This window comes from Drosophila sechellia, chromosome 4 (genome assembly GCF_004382195.2).
Source record: "Drosophila sechellia strain sech25 chromosome 4, ASM438219v1, whole genome shotgun sequence".
NCBI lineage: Eukaryota > Metazoa > Arthropoda > Insecta > Diptera > Drosophilidae > Drosophila > Drosophila sechellia.
Window position 1 is genome coordinate 894385 of NC_045953.1, and position 16807 is coordinate 911191.

General features: G+C 34.2%; 1 protein-coding gene and 2 long non-coding RNA genes across 7 annotated transcripts; 1 reads left to right on the plus strand and 2 right to left on the minus strand.

The window, feature by feature from the left end:
* Positions 1-1041: 1041 nt before the first annotated feature.
* Positions 1042-16276, minus strand: LOC6619494 (eukaryotic translation initiation factor 4 gamma 3). Of its 4 annotated transcripts, none has more exons than XM_032723809.1 (17): positions 16127-16276; positions 15700-15736; positions 15442-15643; positions 13020-13781; positions 11548-12198; positions 11305-11485; positions 11126-11237; positions 10545-10600; positions 4815-7108; positions 4449-4683; positions 4236-4393; positions 3077-3545; positions 2662-2885; positions 1873-2019; positions 1591-1813; positions 1384-1485; positions 1042-1320 (listed from the first exon to the last, which is right to left on the minus strand). In XM_032723809.1, exons 3-17 carry the CDS (start codon positions 15517-15519, stop codon positions 1259-1261), a joined length of 5754 nt encoding a protein of 1917 aa, XP_032579700.1. In that variant the 5' UTR covers positions 15520-15643; positions 15700-15736; positions 16127-16276; the 3' UTR covers positions 1042-1258. The 4 variants fall into 4 exon arrangements, with proteins under 4 accessions (XP_032579700.1, XP_032579701.1, XP_032579699.1 ...); XM_032723810.1 differs by having other exon boundaries at positions 11305-11449; positions 15700-15751; XM_032723808.1 differs by having other exon boundaries at positions 15700-15751.
* On the minus strand, positions 8533-8872 carry LOC116801912. The gene is made up of 2 exons (XR_004362273.1): positions 8807-8872; positions 8533-8712 (listed from the first exon to the last, which is right to left on the minus strand). It is a non-coding gene; the product is annotated as an uncharacterized LOC116801912 (long non-coding RNA).
* On the plus strand, positions 8634-11099 carry LOC116801911. Of its 2 annotated transcripts, XR_004362272.1 has the most exons (3): positions 8634-8721; positions 8786-8896; positions 9532-11099. It is a non-coding gene; the product is annotated as an uncharacterized LOC116801911 (long non-coding RNA). The 2 variants fall into 2 exon arrangements; XR_004362271.1 differs by lacking the exon at positions 9532-11099 and having other exon boundaries at positions 8786-9036.
* Positions 16277-16807: the final 531 nt, after the last annotated feature.

The window sequence follows — 16807 nt, forward strand, 5'->3', positions numbered from 1 at the left end:
AAGATTTTTTTGCAAATCGATAGAAATATATATAGAATAAAATCAACACATTTTTTAAAGTGGGCGTGGCAGTTTTGTGCGGTTGGTGTGTATTAGCGTGGGCGTGGTATCATGGGTCAACAAACTTGCGCTGCGTCTTTTTTTTTTGTGTTTCTAAAACCATTGGAGGTTTTTTAATAATTTCTTATATAATTCTATTTTGTAAACATAATTATTATTCTCTTCGCGGGTGAATTTCTTTTGATTTGTGCACTAGTTAAAGAAATGAACAAAAAATGTTGCTGTTCTGACTTAGTGCTTTGTTCGGGCGTCTAACAAACCCATCTAAGTAAAAGAGAAAGGTATGTGGAAAGACTAGGCTGGCGGGCGATCGCACGGAGCGTCAGTAAACACTGAACAGCGAAAGCTCGAACGCGAAATTTCATCATTTTTCCCAAAGTGGCACGCGTATTTCATCATATTTTTCATCATTAGATTAGCGCCCCCAATGCAGTTTTCATTATTAGATATAAATAATATATGTGGGCGTGGCAACATGGGTCAACAATCTTGCGCTGTGTCTTTGTCTCTTGAATCTGTATGCTTAATCTTAAGCTTCTAGTTTTTATAGTTCCTGAGCACGACGTTCATATGGACAGATGGAAATAGTCAGATCGACTCGGCTATTGATCATGATAAAATCCTTTTTTTTACTTTTTTTGTTTCTGCCAAAACCCTTATTTTTTACAATAGTTTTGCATAGGAAAAGAGTATCGTTTTTCCCATATCTGCTTCTTGCCATATATTGTAAACTTCAGAAATATAAAAAAAAAATTAAAAATTTCAAAATCAAAATATTTATATTTTGTGATGGTATTAAAAAATAAAATGTTTTTGTACAAATTCTTTATTGTTTTATTTATTCGACCTTTGAACGGAAGTTCTAACCTAATCGAAACTTTAGAGAATAAATTATTTACCAAGTTGATATTGAAAAATTAGATTATTCTTTTAACCTTCTTAAGAAAGCTCTCAATAATATGAGAAGTAACGAGTTATAACTATATTTTTTTTAGGTTCGCTTTATTTTACATATGTTATACACTTTTATATTGTTGCATATACTTTTAATGCATGAACCAGAAGCATAACGTTATTGAATAAGTCCATATCGAAATCGTATATACTTTTAATGAACTTTCTTTACCCTCCAACTCTGTAGTTAATTTTTTTTACAAATTTTGAAAGTTATGCTGTCTAGGTCAGAAACTTCGAAGTTTTAGTTGGCATCATCGTTTAATAACGAGTTAAAGAAAGGATTAAGACTTTTTACAGCCACGCCTAAAAATATAGAAAAGAAGGCGTTACATTTTGGCCACCTAAAAAGTGGTTTAAGAAATTTACCCTTGCCAGCAGACTGATCCTTTGAATCGCGCCATTTACAGAGCGATTCCTTCTGTATTACAAAGGAATCATATAGCTCGCCAATTAGTTCACTTAGCAATCCTAAAATGTATGAGAATTATGGCCTTTTAGTTAAAGAAAACATTTCGTGATATTAGACAGTAAATACGAAACGGTAATACACATTTTAGAGTTTAAAGTCCTTACCTCTCGGATGCTCCAATCCATGGACTAAAAGCTGCAAAGTATATAAACATTCAAGTTGATGGTCTTCATTTGAATCAATATATCTCTGCAAAACCGGTATGCAAAACTTTTGAAAGGTTTCCGACTCAAGCTTGTAACTGTTGTCTTTGTAGTGAATCGAGAAATTACTTAATGTTTCTGTCAATCCTCTGATAAATAACTTATCAACCACCATTATATTTCCCTACAGAATTGTAAGTGGATTTGAAATATAAACATCTATATTTGAACTGAATTCCTTACGTTACTGTAATCAATAATGCAGTCCGCAGTTGTTCCTTCCTTTAGTAAGTGCTCAATATGGTCTATCACATTTTTAACGCGCTTTTCTGGAGTCTCTCTTTGATCAATCACTGGAGACTTTGATTCGTTCTCCACATACTCCAGTCTCTGTAAATAATCCGTCAGAACATTTACAAAATATGTAAGGAATAATGTGTCTAATTAGTTATACACACGAGTTTTCGTCTTTACATTTTTTTTTAAAGACTTATCTTCACTTATTATACCGGTTAGTCGTAGAGTAAAAAGGTATACTAGAAAGTAACAGGCGAAGGAAGCGTTTCCGACCATATAAAGAATATATATATTCTTGATCAGGATCAATAGCCGAGTCGAACTGGCCATGTCCGTCTGTCCGTATGAACGTCTCGATCTCAGGCAATATAAAAGCTAGAATGTTGAGATTAAGCATGCAGCTTTCAGACATGGACGCAGCGCAAATTTGTTTTTAAGAACTCGAACAAGTTTAAAGGCGTTAGAGTGGACGTGGCAAAAAGTTTTTTTTATTAACTCGTTAGAAAGACTAATAAAAATATGAAAAAATATCGGAACATTTTTCCGAAGTGTGGGTGCGTCAGTTTGTGGGCATTAGAGTGGGCGTGGCAAAATGTGTTAACAAACATGCGCTGCTTCTGTCTCTAGAATCGTGTATGCTTTTGCGTGAATTTTAGAACAGAAAATACATAGTGCTTTATTTGTTTTCAATTTAAAGGTCTTATAAAAATTTTTGTATTTACAAAAATAACTCACGTTAAATTTAATAAAGTCGGCAACTTCACTTTCAGGCATAAAATCTGACCATTTAAGGTTAAACTTGATCCACATATTCCGAGCAAAACTTGGTCCAACTTCATGTGTACAATACATTAAGTATGTTTTAAGGAACTTTTTAGCCACGTTTGATGGACTATTTTCTTTTAAATTGTTGTTCCACAAATCTGATATAGTCAATATTTTCTTTACAATTAGTGGCCCTGTAGAAGAAAATGTTATGAAAAAAATGAATAAGGTGTTATGTTATTAGTCGGCCAGCAAAAGTGTATCAATAACCATCGATTTTATATAAACGAATACATGTATCCTAAATTATAGGATATTATGACTACATGAGGGAGGATGGAAACTAATACACAATGCAGTTAAACGTAATAAAGTACAATATTACCGGCAAATTGAAGAATGTATAGCCAAAGCTCTGGAATATCAACAATCAAATCGTTTGCATATACGGTAAATTCGTTGTAAGCCAGTCTCAAGTGATCGGCAGAGAGGTAATTCTGCTGAATAAGTTGGGACACGGCAATAGATAAATACCGCCTGTACTGTTTACCTACATTTGCTAAATGCAAATAATCTGTTAAAATATAATAAATGAAACTGCAGCGTAGTTTCTCTGGTAGTCGTTTTATGCACGAAACTGCACCGGGCGTGACTTCTTTAGATGCAGCTGATAGGTCTACAATTTCGGAGACAACAGATTTGATGAGTTTTATATCTGTCTCGCTAGCTTCGATGAACACTGCCACAGGAGCAACAGAACGGGTGGTCTGCGAGAAGGTTGCTGATGATTGCTGCTCACTACCACGGTAGAGTGGACCTGTGTTAACGTTAGAGCTGCCCACTGATGACTGGGTCTGAAATAAATTTTTATGGATTAAAATGTATTACAACACTTAAAGGAACATTTTTTAGAAATGCGGGATTTTATTTATTATTACAATCAATTAGGGGGATTGTAAAACAAACAACCACATCTATGACCAGTGACATTCATTTAGAGGCACCCAAAAGGTTTAACGAGTAAATTATAGATAAAAAACAATCAACGCTCCTGAATAAAGTATAATGTATTTAAAATTGTTTCGTTCGATCCTTATCATCCGACAACTACAGCACATTTATTATATCATTAAAATATTCTTGTAGGTTAAAAGCCGTTCCTGATAAAATAAAATAAAAACAACATAATCAGTGAAAATCTAGTGAAATACTGAATTTAAAATGCGCTTGTTGATTAAAAGTTGTTTCTGATAAATTAAAATAAAGAAAAGAAAATTTTAAAATTTAATTCATTACTCTATTTGGCTTAGTAAAGTTAAGCTATACAAAAACCACGTACACAACGAAAAGGAAGTTAATTTGCGCTCTCCATAATCAATTTGTCTAGGACCTTAGTAAAAATACAATTTTATAGGATATGTGGAAACATATACCTTCAAAGTTGGCATTTTAAATAGAGTTAGAAAACACATTATACATTTCTTAAGAGATTGAACCCACGAGTTACTTATTTTCTGCATGCTTTCTAGGGAGCTGATACTCACTTTTACAGTATGCCGTGTAGGTGGTGCCTGTTGGGTGTATTTTGAATGACTAGCAGATTTTTGAACTGATGAACTCAATAAAGTTCGACCCTGCTGACCACCGCGGGAGGATGAGTTTTCTCGTGATCCCTGAGATGATCCAGTTCTCGAATGCATACCTTTTTAAAGTTTCCATATTATTATTTTAAGTAATTATTATAAAGAAAAAATTACCTCTATCATAACGATCCCGCTCCATGGAACCTTTGTTGTATGACCCTTTGTTCCTGGGTCCACTGCGATCGCGATCCCTTTCATTACTATTTTTATCGATTAGGGATGAGAGCACAGCGAAAGGATTGGATGGTGTCGGCGCCGACGATAGTCGTGTTGTGTCACTACTAATCCAAATGAATTGTGTCAATCCACCCATCTTCTTTGTTTCTAGATTTTGGTCAGAAAGTTTCGACTGAAATGTTAAAAAAAAATAAACAAGTTTAGCAATCCTAAATATACAGTGAAAAGGAATATAATAATTTTATGTGTTTTTTCTAAACAATTTCTGCTTATGTATATATGTATCACATAAGTAGTTCTTACCAGGCCTTCCAGTTTATTGCTGTCAACCGCTAGAGAGCGGCTACCTTTGCTGGTTTGCACATGCCAAGTATTGTCATCATTGTTTCCATTGGAGTGTCCAGCACCACCAGAGACGTTGCTCCCGACGTTATTTTGCTGCTGGTGTCGAAGGTTCCCATTATCACCACGTTGACTGTGGCTACCACCATACGCGCTACCTGAACGAGATTCACCGTACCGAGAGTTTCCACGATCATCTCGTTTACCAGAGCCGCCCTGCGATCCTCCTGGTGTAGTACTGGAAAGTGTACCAAAATATTGTGCAGAAAGCTGCTCATTCTTCGCCTCCTTTTCAATTTGTCCCATAGTTTTGGGAGCCTCATTCCGAGAAGTTTGCCATTTATTCTTTCGCAAGTCAATAACGTCTTGAAGCATAAATCGTACTCTGGAGCTTACTTTGCCTCCATCTTTGTCAGTTTTCGATGCGATGGCCTGCATCCTGGTGATCGATTTTTCCAACGAATAACACCGACTGGGTTCTTTCGAATTTACTGGGGTCTTTTCAAATTTAGCACCCACAGTTGTAAGCAGCTTGCATAAACACTCAAGCATGTCTTCAGAATGAGGGTTAAGAAGTGTATCTATGCAAGAGTATATTATTTTGCCAGTCAACATAGATATCTTAAAAAGTTCGCCAATAAATCGTACTGTCCCTCCGGATCGTCTTCTTATTTTTCTTTCTTCTTCTTCCAAAAATGCCTCAAGTTCCGCTTTTTCATTGGCATCGGTACATTTCTTTATTTTATCCACAATTGGCTGTAATTTTTTTTCCTTTGCGGTGCTTTGTGAAACGTTTTGGGTGAATTCCTGTTCAGTTTTATCTAACAATGCATTTCGAAAGTGTGCCGAGTTAGATTTGATTTCGCTTTCCATGCGCTCGTCTATTACCTTTACTTCCGCAGCGAGTCGTTGACATAGTCTGGCATAAGACACAGAAAAGTTTGGCTCATCAATGGCCTTTTCAAATACCAACACAATTACTTCATCCACTTTGTCGGGTGTATCAATTTTCAATTTTATAATCTCCTCAACAAGTGTGTCAAACCTTTCTGGGGTAAGCTTATTTAAAATACCCCGAACACGACGTACCAATTCATCTTTTTCGAGTGCAGATTTCGCGTCGCTATCACCATCAGATTTATTTAACACTCGAGGGCGCCATGCATTTTCATTTTCACTTAGCTTAACATCTTGATTTAATGATAAATTTACGTGTATCATGCCTTTCATACTGCTTCTACCGCTGCTACTTTGCACGCCTGACATCGACATTTGTTTACCAATATAATTTCCCGCCGATTCATTGTTACGATTGCCAATCATACCAACCATCGATTGTACTCGCTTATTATTATTGTTATTTCGAATAAATGATGGCATTAAGTTTGGTTGAGGAAGAATAGACACATTTTTTACCTCTGGTTGTATACGTGAAGCCTTAACCTCGCGTAACTGTAATAACTGTTCTCGGTCGTATTGTTTTTTTCCGCTTGGATTGTTTGGTGACCATTGACCCTCATTATAGTTTATGATAGAGGACATTTTTGCAGACACTTTCACTTTCAGATCAGTAGAGTCCGGTTTATCGTCAAGGGTAGTCACTGACTTAGAATCTGATTTTAGATCTACATCTACTCCTGTATTGTTTGTTGAAATTGACTTTTTTGCTGACTCTCTGGAGGAAGTATCTTCTGAAACATCTACATTGAGTTTTGGCTTTGTAGGGTATGTTTTTTCAGTTTGGTGATTATCCAAACTATTCACATCTTTTAATGCCATTGCGGATATTTCAGTTTCATCTGTGGCCTTTGTTAAACTTAGTTCTTGATGAGTTGGCTTCTCTACGCATTGGCTATCATTTAATGTTTCTGTCGTAGAATTCTCTAATTTTTCGGATAGCTCAGTATTATCTAAAACTTCGTGTATAATAGGAGAAACTGCGTTTAAACTTGTAGGTGATGTTGTGCCAATACCACCAAATTCAGGATCTGCCGGAAAATCCGATGATTGTGAACTCTTATTGACATTGACATCTAGTATTCCAGCTGAATGATTTTCTGAGGCTACACTAGACTCCAACTCAGCAATATGCATTTCCTTCAAAACAGTAGGCACGTCTGTTAAAATCTCAGTATTTGATACCGATTGATTATGTTTTGATGAATCGGATATGAGTAAATTTTGATGGGGCTGATTCGGTATAGGTTCCTTAGTGGTTGCGGATATCGGTGTTGACCCTGCATCATCTCTTTCATCTGAAATTATAAAATTGTATTTAAAAAAGTAGTAGTTAATATTAAATTTGCAGTACATTAATAATGAGGACCAGGTATATAAACGATATTCAGTCTCTCATAAATTATTGATTGTTTAAATTTAAATTATAAGGTTAAAATACATGAAATGGTTTTGGTTGGCTCGAAAAGCAGCAAGATAGCAGCATAAACACAAGAGAATGCTATAGTCGACTTCCCCGACTATCAGATATAAAAGTGGACGTTGCCATTTTTTTTTTTTTTGTAAGTCGATAGAAGTTTACAAGACTTTTAAAATAATGAAAAAATATCAACACACTTTTAAAAAGTGTGGACGTGGCACTTATGTGCGGTTTGTGGGCGTTAGTGTGGGCGTGGCAACATTGGTCAACAAACATGCGCTGCGTCTTTGTCCCTAGAATCTGTATGCAGAATCTCAACCTAGCTTTTATATTTCCTGATGTCAATATCTATATATAAATTAATATTACATTTAATTTTTATATAAATAAATTAAATTTATATATATATGATATTATATTATAATATTATATTACATTATATTATATTACATTATATTATATTATTATATTATATTATAATATTATATAAATATTAATTTAATTTAATTTTTTTTTAATTTTAATTTAATTTATTTAAAATTTAATTTACAATTAAAAAATATGCTATTAAACAAATTATGTACCCAATTATATTAGTCTGTTGATAATTATTAATACGATCCTTTAGGTGAGGAAACTAGATGAAACTTACTTGGAATTATAATAACCATATCTTTTTTATCAGGTATGCACCAAAACGAACAAAACAATTTCTTTATTCAAAGGGCGCTAAACATCAACATAATTATTGAACATTTTTATTTATTGGTATTACTGTGCTAAGGCATATACTAAGGCAATTTTTACTAAAAGTACAAAACTGCGCGCGCCACAGACTTTAGAAATGTTTGTTTTAGTTCGATAATGATGTTATGATTATAATGTATACTTTTATATAATAATAATAATTGTAAAAATAAGACTATCGTCACTGAATAGACAATTTACTTTATTACATTTATAAAACAACATTTAAAGAAATGTATTCACGTTTTTCATTTATATATTTCTGACGTATGCTATCATACAAGTGTTTGTACTAATTTCATATAAGCACACAACGTCTTAGTGGCCAACTGTCGCTCTATTACCTAGTCGCTATAGATAGACACAGATGATTTCGTATCTCACTAACACTAACACCAAGGTGATCAGACGAACAGAAACAACGGCCGCCCATCAGCCAAAAGACACACTAGAAGTGAGTAAATAATGTCATGGCAAACGTGAAGTATTCACACACTCGTAACTAGTAACAATGCCAATAACCGGAAATGCACTTACTGAAACAAGATTTCAAAATTATTTGAAAATTACTTTAATTCGTATAGTTGTTTTAAAATTGTCACGCAATTACACATCGAGTCCTACATTATGGGTATATTAGATTATTTTTGAAGATTGTAAAAGGTATGCAGAAAAGATTCCAAGTATAATTTTTTTACGCGGCAACAACTGTTCCATGCATCGTTCTACGGTTAGCTAGGGAAGGTAAATAAATTTACATTAGTCTACTAGAATAAGGAGGTAATACAAGGTTTGCATATCCATTTAGGTGCCGATTAGGATCACTAACTGAGTCGAACTGGCCATGTGCGAACTACACTGTGATCTCGGGAACAACAGGATATATATAATATGCTGATTGCAGAGACGCAGACGATACGTAATTTGTTTTAGAAAATTACACCTATGAAAAACGTTTTAATTTTTATCTATTTTATTATTGTCTTGAACATTTTTATCGATATGCGAAAATAAATTTGGAGACGCCCACTTTACCGACCGCAAGCCGACCAAAAACAATTCATTTAATTTATAATTATTTCTCATTGTTTATAAAAAATTAATGATAAACCGCGGATTCAGCATGTCGGCGAGCTGGTTCGCGAATCAAAAACTTATCATTAAAACTGCCACGCCCATACTTGAGAAACTTTTTTAATTTTTTTGTTTTATAATTGTTCTCCCAATTTCTATCGATGTGCCAGAAAAATTCATAAATTTGTCTTTATTTCTCATTTCTCATTAACGTTATGGAACATACACAGCCATAACGTTAATGTCGTTTATTAGTTATTATAAACTAGTTATTTCATTATTTAGCGACATAACGTTAATATCGTGTCGCTATAAATAATGAAAAAAATATACTAGTTATACACAAAGTCATGCTAATGACAAATATATTGACGCAACAAAATCAGGCAGTTTGTGGGCGGTAAATAAGTGCCAATCTGTAAATGCATTCGCCAGTTGAAATTTAGCCGAAAATTGAAGTAAGCTTTCATCTCTTTTCAGAAAAGTCTGTATGTCCAATTTAGACTTCCTAGCTTTTAAAGTTTTGTAAGGAGTTAAAACTCTGCACAAATGCAGATGTCAACTGCAGAAGGAGGGCATGCCTGTTGCAAGCCTGGCGATAGCATAGAAATCACTACCTCGAGTCCGCGAACGAATGCAGTTCCTCGCCCGTACCGTCCGGGATAACGAAAGCGGTAGGAATGGAGGTCGTCTAACAAACAGTAAAAGGGAAAGGTATGAGGAAGGGCTAGGCTGGTGGGCGATCGCACGGAGCGTCAGTGAACACTGGCGGGACCGACCGGGACAGAGCATGGGACAGGAGGTGCAGCTAGCACGGCGTGTCCCTTGAAAGCCCAGCACCTGTTCATTCTAGTCTGAAAACGGTGACGCTATCCTAACGCGTGGCAGCGGCAGTACCGTAGCAAGCTAACATTTCCCGTGCGGAGGAGAATCCAACTGCGGAATGCCAAATTAAAGTGTAAAACGCGACAAATAAAGATCAAGGAAATAAGAACTGCTAAGTGCTGTTACTGGTAACCGAGTGAGTATGTTTACTATAAATTTGGTGGGACGACCACCAAATTCGGCTATTGATATTGAATATTGAATAGCCCAAAATATACTTTTTGAAAATATACGATTACTTTATGAGTTGCGGGTATAACATAATTTAAATGGAAAATAACATTTTCATCAATTTTCCAACGGTTGACCTTATGCATTTTTAAATTTATAAGTCAAAACAACCCCAAACTCGACTTATATCCTTATACAATTAAATTGTATATAGTTTTAAAAGATAATTTCCTTTTACTCTGAGTTATCGATTTTTGACATTTTTCGAAGAAAGAAAAACCGAATAAGTTACATTTTTTAGTATTTACTTTACATCAGTCACTAATGGTGCAATAATTATGAATAAAACATAAATTTTGTTAGCGACAAAAAAAGATCTCCTCATTATAAAATTAAACGTTAAACTGAACTACGAAAACAAGTATATTACAACTTACCAGTGATAGGTGCAGCTATGGACTCAGATACATTTTTAGGAGACACTATAGGAATTCTAAAAAAAAGAACAATATTGAACATGGTTATTTAACAATACAACAAGACAGAATGCTATAGTCGAGGTCCGCGACTTTTAGATACTCGAACTTCATCAAATGAAAGCAGAAAAGAGAGTGGGGCGGCAACCCTAAATTGAATACTTTAATTCGGCAATACGACTCCTTTAAAGAACTAGAAATTATGTTCTGGGAGGATTATATCAGACTGCCTTTAACAAGTTTGGGCATAGATGATGAAGTTAATGACCAAAATAGCAAATTAGCGCAGCTTTAGCTTCGATGGTGTCCCTAGGTTCTGTATTTTTAATCTCTATCTTTCCCGATATATCCACGTTTATACGGACCGACAACCGGAAGGAGGGGAACCACAACATATTTAATTTGAATGCAACTGGAAGACTGAAACTCTTCGTAACACCTTAAACGAAATGTAATATGAAAAAATTTGATCTGCTTTCCTGAGTTTAAAATTAAGAATTTATTTTGAATAAGAAACTGCTCCTTAACAATGTGTTACTTACTTTTTGCTTCTCCCTCTTTGAGGCGTTGGTAATATTTCAACTGAAGGAGCATCAGTCATCGCGGATACGATTGGAGTCGGCCCAACATCTGTTCGACTTATTGGTGTTGTTTCTGCAAAATATTTCATAATAAAAACATATCGGACTATTGTTAAATGTGACGTAAACTTAAAAATTACCAATGGGGATATAAGACGCGTTTGTCCGTGATTCTGATCCTTGTGATGATGTACTGGTCAAATTATTTAAACCAACACTATCTTGCTGTGGAATACGTATTGGACCTTCTGAAAGGACAGTTGCTGGTGTGTTTGTGGAGGTTACCTGTTCGGAAAATTCATTGTCTGTGTTTGATTTTGTCTTTAAAAAATTGAAATAAAAATATTAAATGACTTGAAATATTAAGTGCATGGATTACTTGCCTTATCAAAATCGTCTAATATATTTTTTTTAGTCGTCGGATCAATTATCTGCAATCGATGCTGATGCCGGCGCCGGCTTGCGGGCTGCACCTGCACAGATTGCGGTTGCACACTTGTTGGCATTACACCAACCCCAACCATTGGGGGCACACCCACTTGTCCCATTGTACTACCAGGACCGCCAACGCCCATTACAGTGCTGGCTCCAGGCTGCACTGTGCTTGTGAGCAATTGAAGTTGCGACGAGCTAGCCCCCGGACCAGGGAGAGGTCCATTGGGTCCAGACTGCACTGGCTGCAAATTGTTTCCCACATTAACGTTCGTATTTACCGTGACAGCACTACGAGTATGCGGCGGCTGTTGCTGAAGAGTTGGGACATATTGGTACTGGTAGTATGGCATGGGGGCGGGTGCGTATTGCAAATGAGAAGCTGGAAATGTTTGTTGTCGTGGGTTATATTGTGTGTATTGCTGTAGCACCATGTTCTGGTGAAGGGGTTGTGAGTACATGGGTTGCACATGGACATGCCGTGTTGCTCCGCCACTAGCACCTCTAGGGGCATTCGGCGTCGATGGTGGTCCTCGAAATATTGCGCCACTTTGTGGATTAGAACGGGTATTCCCAGAATTGTTGTTTCCCGTTGATACATACTGAAAGTATTTAAAAGAATTATATATAGAATAATCAGTAAAAGAAAGAAATGGACTGTATTATAAAAATAATGCAAAGTGAAGAATGAAAAAAACGGAACTCTGATTATTTGTTTTCCACTAACTTAAATAATCAGAATATAATAATAATATATATATAATATATATTAATAGAGGAAAAGGTTATACTAAATTCATTGAAAAGTATGTAGCAGTTAGAATGCAGCGTTCCAGACCCTATAAAGTATATATATTATTATCTTCACTAGCCGAGTAGATCTAGTCGAATGAACGTAACGATTTTGGGAATTATAAGTGAGAAAGTTAAGATCACGTAAGCAGAATCCGTTGGTTTTTTGTTGCTTTGTCTTGCCAATTTATATCGGCATCTCTTAACGGCCGTAAACCGCAAACCGCAAAGGCTGCCCCCAATCTTCCAAAATGTTTATATGATTTGTATTCCTAAATTTTTTCTTGCCAATTTTTATGGCTATGCCAAACAAATTTTTAAACATTTTTTTCGCCTCCAACTATCTAGTCTAGGAACTCGACTATAGCTGGTTTCTTGCTTTCTTTACATTACATTAGGCACTGTGAGTATGAGATAAAAGTATACATATTAACATTATAAGAAAAACTGCTCATTAAACCAAAAATCGTATTAACATTTAATAAATTTTGGGACTTATAATATTTAAAAACTAATTATTAATTATAATAATTACTAATTATTATTATTATTAAAAAAAAAGTGGTGAAATGAAGTTAGGAATTATTTTAAGTGAATCTCTTCCTGAAGTCACAGAATTTGCAAGGTTTACCTCTGCTGTAGATGCCCGGTAACTATTATTTGATAGCAAACTACTGTTATTGAAATCATACTTTTTACTAGTATTAACACAATTGACGCTAACGCCAACGACATTCTTTTCGTGCATGTAGCTTGTGCCTGCTGTATTCGTTCCAGGAGCTATACCCATAGATGTTCCTATGTGCGCATTAGGCAATACTATTTGGTTGTTAATACTGACTCCAGTACAAGAACTTTTTTCACTTCCGACTCCGGCGATGGACTTATTTGATACTACTGTCCCACTGATGTTGCCATTTTGTTTAATGTCCGGTACATTTAGAAAGCAAACGTTTCCATCTAGACTTCCAGTTAATTTTCGGTAACTAGATATGTTATAAATGGCAGTCGAATTCATATCACCCGAATTCAGTTGACTACTATTTACTGTCAATATGCTTGAACCGTTACATATAACCGATGACTGGGCTCTAACTGGTTCAGACGCAGATAAGCTTCTATTTACAACGTTTGTATAGCTTTGTTGATGCTGCTGTGTTTGCTGAGGGTGATGTATTGGTGGATGCTGCTGATTCGTCAAGTGTGGGGACTGTTGAGCGATCTGAGCTGATGCCTTAAGAATGGAGACCACATTGTATGCCTTATTTATCTGAAACTGAGGCTGAGCAGTGGGATGGCTATGCTGCGGTTGAAGAGGCTGATGAAGAGATTGTGGCTTTGAAGTTGGCACCTGTTGATCATACTTTTTGGTCTTTTTATTGGCTGGCAAAATCTACAACAGATCACAAGAGTGGGAACATTTTCGGACTGTAAAATTTAATTAGCAATGCATATAAAAAAAAATTATTAAAAAAAAACAAAACAAACCCTTTTCAAAATAAATAAAATGAAACTGAGAAATCAAGAATCTGAATTTTAAGTAGTATTACACTTCTGCACTATGATATTCGAATATTAAAATGTTGCTCTTTTTTAAAAAACTTTTCAGCCTAAAATATTGTGTTAAGTAACTCCAGAATTAACAAATACATATAAAACATGCATTGGCTTTGATAATTTTATTAGGGTTTTTAGGGGGCGTAGGACAAAAAATGTTTATAAGATGGAGCTGTCATTAATAAAAAAAAAAGTTGTGTGTACAAATTAAGAACACCATATTATTAAAAACAATTAAACTATCGCCCTAATACCGAAGTTATACGTTGTCAAAAAAACGGTGTATATCAAGTTGTCATTTTATAAATAAAAACAATGCAACTATTCTATTCTGGACTATTTTATATAGCTTACTTCTATGGCATAGCTATATGGACTCGGATGTTGATACTGATATAGAATATATATAATTTATATGGTCGCAAATATATTCTTCACTGCGTTTCAAACATATGACTAATATCATCAAGCCATTTAAAAGGGCATCACTATAAAAAGAAATACAGTATCAAGTTGACATTTTATGAATAAAAAAAACGAAACTATTATATTAGGGACTATTATATATGGCCTGGTTCTACGACTTGGATATATGAAATCATTAAACACTTTAAATCAATATAACAAAATACAATTCGTATAAAACAACCAAACGTCACAGTTTTTTCCCCTTTGATAGATTAATAACACTGTATTTAGATTTTAGCTTTAAAATTATTAATACGTAGTTGAGTTTCTGCCAGTCGTCAACAAACAGGTTTCAGCATCCATCCACGCCGTTGAAATAAAATTAGTTTTTAAGTAATATTTTTACCGATAAAAACTATATGATTTGTGTATTTTTGGAAAACACGGTTTTTATAGTTTAGTTTTGAAATAAGGTACCTCATACAATACCCGGAAAAGGTTCATTTATGACTTATGTAGCTTAACAGGACTGGAACAAATATAAGTAATCAATCAAGTTCGTTAACATAAAAAATTTTAATTTTTGAAATAATTTAATAAGTAACTTAAATAATTATAATTACAAACATTTATTTTATACATTTTTTAATTGAATAATATACCTTTTATACAAACGCCAATATTTACCAAACTAATATAAATAAAAACAAATTAAAATATACATTGACAAGATTTAAGTAGTTTTCTTTAATAATGAAGTAAATATATTAATACGGTTTTTGATATCATACCAGCTGTTGCGAGCCAGGATTTAATAATTCTACGAAAAAAACATTTTCCTTTTAACTTTGGTGTTACTGTACGAGAAGTGTGATACCCTCTTAATAGAAATGTTTGTTAACAAAGACTACAGTCTGAAACCTTATAAAAAAATAGGTTCTAGTTGTTTTCGGAACTAGGAAAACATATTTGTTTAACGAACAAGAGCAAAATAATTTAAAACAAATGCAAGAAAAATAATACAGCAAATAATGTCAAAATGGATATATGTAAATAATTTTGGAGATGTTATTATTATATCGACTTACCATATTTTGTGCTGAATGGGGCTGCATGACTTTATCTATATCTGATTGTGTTGGTAAAGTTGGTATAGCGTGTTGCATTACGTATGTGTATTCCTAGAGTTAGCTCTGTAGGAAATCGCCAAACGGTTAGATTAGCCGTTTCATAGACGATTTCTGTGGTGATTTTGGACCCACAAATACGACGTCATTCAACCATTTGATTCTTTAATAAATATTAATGAATATTAATTGTCAACGTTTCAGTTCTGCATATTTTACCTGGAAATATATTGATGTATAGCTACCAGAGAGGTCTCTGAAATTAAAAGAACTGACACGTATAAAATCATTAAATATCACATATGTTTTCACCCAAATAATTCAAAAATATTAAGTATACATTTTGCAATTTAAGTCTATAGCTGAAGCCCAGAGATAATATCTATTATACATTTCCCAATCCATCCTGGAGCCTTACTTATTTGCCGACGTTGTCGTTGTGACTTTGGACGTTTAGTTCTCACAATCACAGAGGTGCATATGGTGAAAACGTGCCACGAATTCCAAAGTTTACATCATTTTCAAGACGTTAAGACACATTTCAAAGTGTTAGTGGTAAAATCTTTTTCCCTTAACTGTGCAAAGTCAACTTGCAAAGTATCATGTAATATTTGTTGCCAGTGCTCATTATTAACCATCAATTTACCTGAGCAAATTTATGTATGTGCCTATCCGATGTGATTATGTACAAAAAATACAAATGTTAAGAATTCCACTTTAAGTGTATTTTAAAAATGTATTTATTTTTATAAATGAAGCAGTAATTCCAGCTTTATCTTTACATTCAAAAACTATTTTTTAATAATTTCCACATGCAATGTGTTCTGTTCATAGGAACAGAGTTGCATTTATTAGTTGAAACATCGATAGCACCAAGAAATAGTGATGACTGAAGAATATTATTTTTAACGATAGTTAAATCACATTCTTACACGCTTCAACATAAATAATTGAATTTTTTGCTAACCAGACGTTTTAAAAATAAACTCATATTTCAATGCCAACACTACTTTATATTATAGTTTGCTCTTCTATTGAGGTTTGCCCAACTTATTCCTATATATGTTGTGCCAGCGTTGCATTCTTGATAATAAGCCCTTTCAGCAACATGAAAAAATATATCATTATATCTTAAAATATAACAAATAGGCAACTTTAAAACAAAATATTTATTTCGTCGTAAATGGGGTTTCTTGAAAGACAAAATATTAGTAGTTAGTTTTCGCCAAAATAAGACCCTTTCACACAGACTAAAATACATATGACAATGAAAAAATTTGTGAAAAACGATTTTATATTGCATCGTAATATCAATAAATAAAAAATT